The sequence below is a fragment of the Triticum dicoccoides genome, chromosome 6A, assembly GCF_002162155.2.
Source record: "Triticum dicoccoides isolate Atlit2015 ecotype Zavitan chromosome 6A, WEW_v2.0, whole genome shotgun sequence".
In the NCBI taxonomy this organism is placed as follows: domain Eukaryota; kingdom Viridiplantae; phylum Streptophyta; class Magnoliopsida; order Poales; family Poaceae; genus Triticum; species Triticum dicoccoides.
This window is the reverse complement of record NC_041390.1, coordinates 479,023,217-479,033,209: the sequence shown is the minus strand read 5'-3', so window position 1 is coordinate 479,033,209 and position 9,993 is coordinate 479,023,217. Positions and strand designations below refer to the sequence as shown.

At 54.0% G+C, this 9,993-nt stretch overlaps 1 protein-coding gene across 1 annotated transcript; it reads left to right on the top strand.

Annotated features, from left to right (window-relative positions):
- Window positions 1-778: 778 nt before the first annotated feature.
- On the top strand, window positions 779-9,993 carry LOC119317382. Its single transcript, XM_037591828.1, has 3 exons — window positions 779-1,300; window positions 1,825-2,010; window positions 9,464-9,993. The coding sequence occupies exons 1-3, from the start codon at window positions 779-781 to the stop codon at window positions 9,767-9,769; spliced, it is 1,014 nt and encodes a 337-aa protein (XP_037447725.1). The 3' UTR covers window positions 9,770-9,993.

Here is a 9,993-nt window from a genome sequence, read left to right as displayed (position 1 = left end):
ATAGGTGATGTAAAATAGCTTGTAACCGTTTTTTACATCACCTGGAGGCAAAAAAAGCTGCCCGTGATGTAAATTTTGGCCATTTTTTTACATCATGATATATATTTTGCCTCTCGTGATGTAAATATACATCACTTAGGTGATGTAAAATGCATGCAGCCGCGCACGCGAGTGTGACCGCCAACTTTCAGGTCCTTCACATCACGCCCGCGCATCGCCGCCGCCGCTTCCCTTCGCCGGCGCACCCTTCCCGTCGCCGGCCTGGAAGAGGACTCGTCGATACCGAGATTAACGAATAAGAAGAAGTTTGAGTGACTAAAATAAATCATCTCATGAGGACCTTGTGCCCTAAAATAAATCATCTACTGTGGACCTTGTACCATGTAAAAATCACATTTTTGATGATGTATAATTTACATGAAGCAGTTTTCGAGCTGCTATTTTACATCACCCATTGGAGAATGGAGATGCTCAAGCCACCATCCTGCGGTAAAAATTTAGACTATGGTTTAGTAGCCATCAGACGCCTGTAGCAGCGACCCATGTCTCACTGGCGCAGTGGCCCCAGGACTAGGAGACGGTCACAGTCTATACAGACTCGCTTAGGTTCGCGCTCCATCAGTCTATCGCCACTGACGGACCGGTTTCAAAACCCACTTAAAACCTTCGTCTTGAAGCGGAAGGCCCCAATCCCGTTGCGCTTCTCCCACAACTCCACAAGTAGTGTATCCCAGAAGACACGCCCATCACGCCGCGCCGCGCCGCTCCCGCTCCCGAGATGGCACGGCACGCCAAGACGGACTCGGACGTAACGAGCTTGGCGCCGTCGTCGCCGCCGCGCTCCCCGCGCCGCCCGGCGTACTACGTCCACAGCCCCGCCGCCTCCCACCCGGACGTCGTGGCCTCCGGCGGCGGCTGCTGCGGCGGCGGCGGCGCCGCGGCCGACAAGATGTCGCTCGCCGGCTCCACCCCGGCCGAGTCCCCGCTCCACTACCACTTCCACCACTCCGGCGCCGCGACGCACCACTCCCGCGAGTCCTCCACCGGCCGCCTCCTCTTCTCCGACCAGCTCCGCTCGGGCGGCCCCGCGGGGGCCGTGCCCTGGCGCCGCCTCGGGCACGGCAGCGGCGCCGGGAGCCTCGGGGACGACGACGACGACGAGGACGGAGGCCGGCCCGGGTCGCAGTCGCCGTGGAGGTGCTACGCGCTGGCGGCGTCCGCGTTCGTCGCCGTCTTCGCCTTCTTCCTGCTGGTGCTGTGGGGCGCGAGCAAGTCATACAAGCCCCACGTCGATGTCAAGGTCCGCCGCCCCTCTTCCCCGCAACCGCTTCCTCACTCGTATCAAGTTCCCACCATTGCCCATCTCCTCAAGAAACTCACCGCCAGCACTCCGCAGATTTCACACGTTTCACTCAGCTTCCATTGCCAAGATGCGCACTCTTTATTCACACAATCTGCCCTGTTGTTTGGATTTACTGCTAGCATGGATCATACCACCATCTTGGCCTCAGTGGCCTGAACTGTTACCAACCACACGTGCCATTTGCGTAGAAATCGTCCTCTTCTGCTTTGCGGACAAGGAAGAAGCTGTGTTCTCTGTTTCTAGCCCCAATTGTTGTAGGCATGCAATAACTACAGAGTGATTCCTCCCAACGACCACAAAAGCTCCGAATTTCAAACCGCGAATTTGGGCAAGAACCAAAGTCCAAAACCACGGCGAACACATGCACACAGCATGCCAGTAGCACTTCGAGGACAACATGCACATCGAATGGATCGAGCGGGTGAATTTTAATGTCTCTCACGAGTGAAAGTGCTTTGCAGAGCGTGGTGTTCGAGTCGTACCACATCCAGGGCGGGACGGACCGGACGGGCGTGCCCACCAGGATGATGTCGGTCAACGCGACAGTCAGGCTGCGCTTCCGCAACCGGGGCACCTTCTTCGGCCTCCACGTCACCGCCGCGCCATTCCACCTCTTCTTCGACGACCTCACCGTCGCCTCCGGGAACGTACGTGTACATCACCCTTCTTCTTCTACTTGTCAATCGTCGTCGCATCGCATCCACCATTGCATATTTCCATTTCCATTTGCATGCACCCACCCCACCCTCCTGCCCGCAGCGTCATTACCATCACCAGCTGCCCCTAATTGTTCCTCGCCTGGATTGGAAATTTGGAATCCGGAAGGCGATGTGAGCGTTACGTCTGGCGACGCCACCCCGGCTTAATTAGGCCATGAATCTGACCCTAGTTATTGCTGTTTACGCGCAAAGAACAAAAAGGTGACCACATGCCGCTGTTTCCAGATAATCGGGGAGGTTGATAGCTGGCGCGCTTGAGCCAGATGTATTATATACCCTTCAACCCATATTACTTGTCACTTAAAACAGATGTATCTAGCACTGAAGTTCGTCTAGATATATCCGTTGAAGCGACAAGGTGTGTAGTTATGGTCTATTTGGAGCATACTAGGAATGTAGCAAAGTTTAGTTCCATGTGAGTGCGAGGTTTCGGCTGCATTGTGCATAGAGTCAATGAGATTGGTCACTGGCAAGCTGTCCTGGCCATGATTAATAATCATTTTCCTCAAATGGGCCGTGGATTTTTTCGCAGAGATAGCGTCTCTGCTTTTCAGCATTCCAATGCCCGAGCAGAGATTCTTTTTCATTTAAAAGGAAACCCATGAGGTGAGCAGTACAAGTGTGCCACTAGTATACGTACACCCCATCCATGGCCTAGGTACTGGAGAAAGCAAACGGGAAACCATGGCAGCACTGTTCCCTTCCTATTTGTCGCTGTCCAGATTCGTTTCCGTGGCAGTACACGCCCAAAACAAATTCCGGCTTTGGGAAAAGAAAAGAAAAGAAAAAACCGACGTGACTAAACAATACTACTATCGTCTGCTTCCCCCAGAGACGATTTCTGAACTCGCTAGCCATGCATTGGGCCATGCTGATCCAGGGCTTATACTATAGAAATCCACTAGAATGAACACCCAGTGAAAGACCTTGTGGTTGTGATCCACACTTCACAACCAACAAAGGATCATCCGTCAATTACCAGCAGGGGACTGAACCACTGTAGCAATATGTTTTCTTGAAACCGATAGGGAAGTACACGTGATTAAGTTGAGGTACTACCAGTACCCAACAATGTGAATAACCAGCCGCGAGGTGAGACCGGAGCGTGTTCCTCTGCGTCTAGGTGGGAATGGCATGGCGTTCACGTGACCAAAGTCAGGGAGGGAGGCCGATACGAACGTAGTACTCCTCTCTCCTCCTCTCGTGACCAAAAGGCCGGCCTCCTCTGCAGCGAGCGAGCACTGGTACGGAGGACGACTGGTGTGCCTGCCTGCTGCAGCATGCTCCACGCCACGCCGCTGCACACAGGCTACTGGAGAGGAGAGGAGAGCACGGCCTGCTACCGCTGCTGCCGTTGTCAAAGGGCCAATGCGAACGCGAGACTGTTCAATCTTTTTCACGACGCCTTCAAAGGACGCTGCGCCTTTACTGCTTTTCTAGTCCAGTAGTTAATTTGGCAGTGCACTTTTCTGCTCCTGCTGCTCGCGAGGAGGGAATCCTGTGCTGCGCAACAAGATGATGGCCCCCAGTGCGCAGGCAAAGCCGGCCCCCATCATGGACTTTTGCTCCGTGTAATCAGCACGGTGTTATCCATGGCAAGTACTCCCTGCATTCTTGCTACTGCTTTCTGGATAAGACGGTAAAAAGCGTCGCAGAGTAGAGCCGGTTTTACCCGGCAGCAGAAATTACCTACAATCTCCATAGTACAATTTTCGTCGGGTTTGCACTCTTGCAACTTTGCATTGTAAAACACAATATGTCGGAAACTTGCTCGACACCCTAAACGGGGTGTGGCTCTTTCATTATATAGAGGTACCAAGGGGTACAATACAATGTTACAATATTAATACATAGACTACGTATATATACAGTCTAACACCCTTCCTCAATCTTAATTGTGGCCTGAAGTACAAAGCAAGTTAAGATTGCGCCTACAGCCTACAAACTGTGGTTGTGAAAGAGGCTTCGTGAAGATGTCAGCAAGTTGATCCTTTGATGGAATGAACTTGATATAAAGTAGCTTCTGTGCAACACGTTCCCGAACAAAATGATAGTCAATCTCAATGTGCTTCGTCCTAGCGTGAAACACTGGATTAGATGAAAGATATGTAGCACCAATGTTATCACACCATAGAACCGGAGGATGTGCTGAAGCAACTCTCAACTCTCTCAACAGAGACTGTGCCCATATGATCTCAGCAGTGGCATCAACAACTGCTTTGTACTCAGCTTCAGTACTACTGCGAGACACTGTGGCCTGCTTTCGAGCATTCCAGGCGATCAGGTTAGAACCCAGAAATACCGCATATCCCCCCGTGGATCGCCTGTCATCAAGACTGCCAGCCCAATCTGCATCTGAGAAAGCTGAGAGCTCACACGAGGGCGCAGGCTGAAGAAGCAAACCATAGGAGACAGTAAGACAGATGTAACGCAGAATACGTTTCACAGCTAAGCAATGAGATGTCCTGGGTGCATGAAGAAATTGACAGACACGGTTGACTGCATAGGAGATATCAGGCCTGGTAATAGTAAGGTATTGCAGACCACCAACGAGACTGCGATACTCAGTATCATCCTTAGGTGAAAGAGCATCTCCATCAAGGGCAGATAACCGATCAGTGGCAGACATCGGAGTAATAGCATGTTTGCACTTCAGCATACCAGCACGACGCAGCAGATCCAGGGAGTACTTCTTCTGTGTAAGAGTCAAACCAGTAGAAGAACGTGAAACCTCCAGACCAAGGAAAAAATGCAAGGCACCCAAATCCTTAACAGCAAAGGCACCATTGAGTGCAACCACAAGACGATCAGCAGCAGCATGGGATGAACTGATGAGAATGATATCATCAACATAAACCAGAAGATACATCATAACCTCAGGATGCTGAAGAAGGAACATCGATGTGTCTGCAGTGGAGGGAGTAAACCCAAGTGCTCGAAGAACAGAGCCAAGACGAGCATGCCATGCACGAGGAGCTTGTTTCAGTCCATATAGCGCCTTAGTCAGACGACGGAGATGACGAGGGCGTGCAGGATCAACAAATTCAGGTGGCTGACACATATAAACCTCCTCCTCCAGAATTCCATGGAGGAAAGCGTTCTGCACATCAAGCTGACGAAGAGACCATCCACGAGTGACAGCAAGAGAAACAGCAAGCGAATGGTAGTAGGCTTGATGACTGGACTGAACATGTCTTCATAATCAAGACCATACCTTTGTTTGAAGCCCTTGGCAACAAGCCGTGCCTTGTAGCGTTCGATGGAACCATCAGCATGTCTCTTGACTTTGAAAACCCACTTGGAATCAATAACATTGACACCAGATACTGGAGGAACAAGCTGCCAAGTGTCATTTTTTTGGAGAGCCTGAATCTCCTGTTTCATAGCAGCGTGCCAGTGAGGAATACTCAGTGCAGCCTGGAAGTGTCGAGGCTCAGCAGTGGGATCAACAGCAATGTGAGCCATGCACGCGGCTAGCCATGCCACAGTCCCCTCCTTGCGTTCCTTCGGACAGAAAATGCCTGACTGACTTCGCGTACGAGGACGAAGAGGGACCGCAGGCCGTGCCGGCGAGACAGGTGATGGAGACGAAGCTGCAGCTTCGGGAGAGTTGGCACTAGGGCTCCCTGACGACGACGAGCCAGGCGAGGCCAACCCACTAGCAGCCGAGGCGGGACTGGCCGGGTCCAGCTCCAGGACGGTCGAAGCAATCGTCGACCGAGGCGAAGATGCCTCCAGGTCGGGCGTGATCCCTCCTGGGTCAGGCGGAGCGCCAGCCGAAAGATTGGGTGAGGCCAACGGCACGCCAGGTGAGGCCAGCCGAGGGCCAGGCGGGGCGCCAGCCGAAGGACTGGGCGAGGCCAGTGGCAGGCCAGGCGAGGCCACCTGTGGGCCAGGCGAGACCGGCGCCCGCACGGCAGCCTCCAGTGGCGATGCAGGGGCGGGTACATGGGTCGAACCCGTTATGCATGGGACATGCATGACCCGAGCAGGAGCTGCCGCGTCGGTTTCCCCCGGCAAGCTTTCCTCCCCGGCAAGGTCTTCGCCCGGCAAGCTTTTCCCCCGGCAAGGTCTTCGCCCGGCAAGCTTTTCCCCCGGCAAGCTTTCCTCCCCGGCAAGGTCTTTGCCCGGCAAGTTTCCTGTTCATCAAGAAGCTCAAGACGAGCGCCACGTCCAATACCTGCAGCATGATTAGGCAACAACGCAGGGGCATATGCAACATCCACAAATTGATCAGGCAAAGATATGGACATGTGCACCGGTTGTGAGGAAATGGTAGAGTTTGTCGGAAGTGCACGAAAAGGAAACACGTTTTCATCAAACACCACATCACGAGAGATGTAAACGCGATTTGTAGGAACATGGAGGCATTTGTACCCTTTGTGAAGAGAACTGTACCCCAGGAAGACACACTTCTTAGACCGAAATTCTAACTTACGCTTGGTATATGGGCGAAGGTGAGGCCAACATGCACACCCGAACACCTTAAAAAAGGTGTAGTCTGGAGTCTCGTTGAGCAAGAGTTCAAGCGGAGTTTGCATTTTCAGGAGTCATGAGGGAAGCCTATTTATGAGAAAACAAGCTGTGGAGAAAGCATCACTCCAAAACCGAAACGAATGGATGCATGAGCGAGCAAGGTTAGGCCAGTTTCAACAAGATGACGATGCTTACGTTCGGCAGTTCCATTTTGCTGATGAGTATGAGGACAAGACACACGATGCGAAATCTCAAGTTTGTTAAAAAAAGAGTTGAGGTTGTGGTATTCACCCCCCTCCCCCCACTCAGATTGAACATGGATGATTTTCTGCTTAAGGAGACGCTCAACATGTGCTTGAAACTGGATAAAAACATCGAACACATCAGACTTGCGCTTAATAAGATACAACCAAGTAAACCGACTATAAGTATCAATAAAACTGACATAATAATTGTGACCACTAACAGATGTCTGGGCATGACCCCATACATCAGAAAACACAAGCTCAAGAGGATGTTTCACAACACGACTAGACTTTGAAAACGGAAGTTGGTGACTCTTGCCTTGCTGACAGGCATCATAGACGGTGTCAGCAGATTTATTGGACACAACTGGTAGTTCATGACGATACAACACATGACGAACTATAGGGGCCGCAGGATGACCAAGGCGCGCATGCCAGTGCGTAGGAGACACACGAACACCACTGAACGCCCGAGGAGAAGACTGCATGGATGGTGTGCTCGGTACATCAAGTGCGTACAAGTCATGGCGAAGACGACCGCTAAGCAGAACGGCCCTCGTGTCCCGATCCTTGATAAAGAAACGAAAAGGATGAAACTCAGTAAGGACATTATTATCACGTGTAAGTTGAGGAATAGACAACAAACTACGCGTAGCAGAGGGAACACGAAGGACATTGGAAAGATGTAGTTTGCGAAAATTGTGTGCAAGGAGAGAAGCCTGACCAACATGAGAGATGCGCATACATGCTCCGCTGGCGGTGTGCACCTGATCATGACCACGGTATGGCTCCTGAGTAGAGAGCTTGCCCATCTCGCGTGGTGAGGTGGTTAGTAGCGCCGGTGTCCATATACCATGATGGATCAATGGAGTAGGACGGAGTGCGACCATGATCATGAGTAGTCACGGCAGCGGCAGCTTGCTTGTCGTTTCCTTTGCCATTGTTGCCAAGGTCCAGAAAATCTTGCTTGTAGTGACGATGACAGCGAGATGCAATGTGGCGCTCCAGACCACACAGCTGGCAAGCCTGCGGGGCACCACAGGAGGAGCAGCAAGCAATCGGCCGGTTGCCACCCGTGATGGATGGCGCATTGCCACGCGGGGCCGGATGCGAAGATGGTGCCGGCTTGCCCCCTGAAGATGAAAGCCGCTGAGGTTTGTCGCGAGTGGCGGCGTTGGCGGAGGCGAAATCCGGTGAGACACGGCGGGCCTTGATGCGCTGTTCACGGCCAAGGAGGCGGGCATACAGCTCACGAGGTGGAAGTGGATTGTCACGGCCATGAACGTTCTCAACGAGATTGTCATAATCATCATCGAGCCCGTTAAGAACGAAAGTGGTGAACTCCTCATCCTGCAGAGACTGGCCAACCGAGGCCAATGTGTCGGCGAGACCCCGCATCTTGTTGAAGTAGTCTGTGATGCTGAGGTCATCAAGCTTGGTCTCACCAAGCTCGGTGCGTATAGAGTGAGCACGCGCCTGAGACTGTGAGGAGAACCTGGTGTGAAGCGCTGCCCACGCCTCCCGGGATGTAGTAGCGAAGATGACCAGCGACGAGACGCTCGGAGTGAGCGAGGACTGGATGGCAGAGAGAATGGCCTGATCCTGGGCCACCCATGTATGATACGCCGGGTGATGAGTGGGCGGACACGGGATGGATCCGTCAACATAGCCCTCCAGATAGCGACTGCGCAGAAGAGGCAACACCTGGGCACGCCAGGACAGGTAGTTGTCCGGCGTGAGCTTCACCGGCAGCAGATGCGAGAAGTAAAACGGTGACGGCACCGTGACCTGAGCGGCATGAGCATGCATCGATGGCGCGTAGGGACCCGTCGACGGGGCTGTCTCGAGATGAGGAGCACCCGCCGAGTAGACGCCAGGAGCACCGAGAACGAGGGCGTCGGCTCCGTAGTTTATCGCGGCCCCGTAGGATGGCTGCGGCGGTGCAGCCACGAACCCGAACGGTGCGGAGTAGGGTTGGTGCGGCGACGGCGCGTAGGGCTGCGGCGGCTGCGCCAGGAAGTGCTGCTGCGGTGGCGGCGGGGAGTAGATCGGCGCCGACGGTGGCTGGTGGTGATGCGACGGGAGAGCCGCATAGGGTTGGTGATGATGCGGCGCCGTGTAGGACGCCACGGGCCAGGAGGACGGCGGTGGCTAAAGGGAGCCCTGGGCCGTCGGCGGCGCACCATACACGGCAGGAGTGACGCCACCGGGCGTCTGCGCGACGACGCCGTAGGGCGGCTGCACAGCAACGCCATGAGATGGCGGCGCAGTGAACTTAGCAGAGAAGTCGGCCGATGGATTTGATTCGATCGGGGACTCGGTCGGCGGCAGGGCCCCGTAGGCTGACGCAAGGGGCCGAGAAGCGAGGAACAGTGACATAGGGGCAAGGGCCGGCCTGGCGGCGGTAGCAGTGACGAAGGTCGGCGCATCGGCGGCGGCGGCGGCGGGAGCAGCGGAAGACATTGAAACCCTAGTTTGATATCATGTAAAGCACAATATGTTGGGAACTTGCTCGACATCCTAAACAGGGTGTGCTCTTTCATTATATAGAGGTACCAAAGAGTATTATACAATGTATATTAATACACAGACTACGTATATATACAGTCTAACATGCATGACTGACGAGCGTCCGCGCTGTGTTTGGGCTTTGCATGCAGATGAAGGAGTTCTACCAGGCGCGGAAGAGCGGGCGGGTGGTGACGGTGTCCGTGGCGGGGAAGCAGGTCCCGCTCTACGGCGCGGGCGCCAACCTGCACAGCAAGCCCAACAACGGCCGCCTCGGCCCCGCGGTGGTGCCCGTCAGGCTGGCCTTCGTGCTCCGGGCGCGCGCGCACATCCTCGGCCTCCTCCTCCGCTCCAAGTTCTACCGCCGGGGCGTCTGCCGCCTTGACGTCCGTGAGGCCCACCTCGGCAAGCCCGTGCCCGGCGTCGCCGCCCGCTGCGAGTACCACGACGGGAGGTGACGGTAGAGCGTTGGTGTTGTCGATATGGTTGTGTTTGGTTGGGTGACGTGGATTGCAACGTCTGAATTCAGGCGTGCGTGGTGAACTGAACTGATGACTGATTTAGCTGTTTGTAGGCGTGTGATAGTGTTCGTGTCAAAAGATTTCCTGATGTAACGAACCAATTGTGTTGTGTGATTTTGGTTCTTGGGACAACGGGGCTAAAGGCTAATTTTAACTCTGAA

What these genes read in the sequence shown, in the direction of transcription:
- LOC119317382 (XM_037591828.1), top strand. Translation starts at nt 779, where the DNA reads ATGGCACGGCACGCCAAGACGGACTCGGACGTAACGAGCTTGGCGCCG. An exon ending in AGCCCCACGTCGATGTCAAG is followed by an intron (nt 1,301 to 1,824) that starts GTCCGCCGCCCC and finishes AGTGCTTTGCAG; the next exon opens with AGCGTGGTGTTCGAGTCGTA. An exon ending in TCACCGTCGCCTCCGGGAAC is followed by an intron (nt 2,011 to 9,463) that starts GTACGTGTACAT and finishes CTTTGCATGCAG; the next exon opens with ATGAAGGAGTTCTACCAGGC.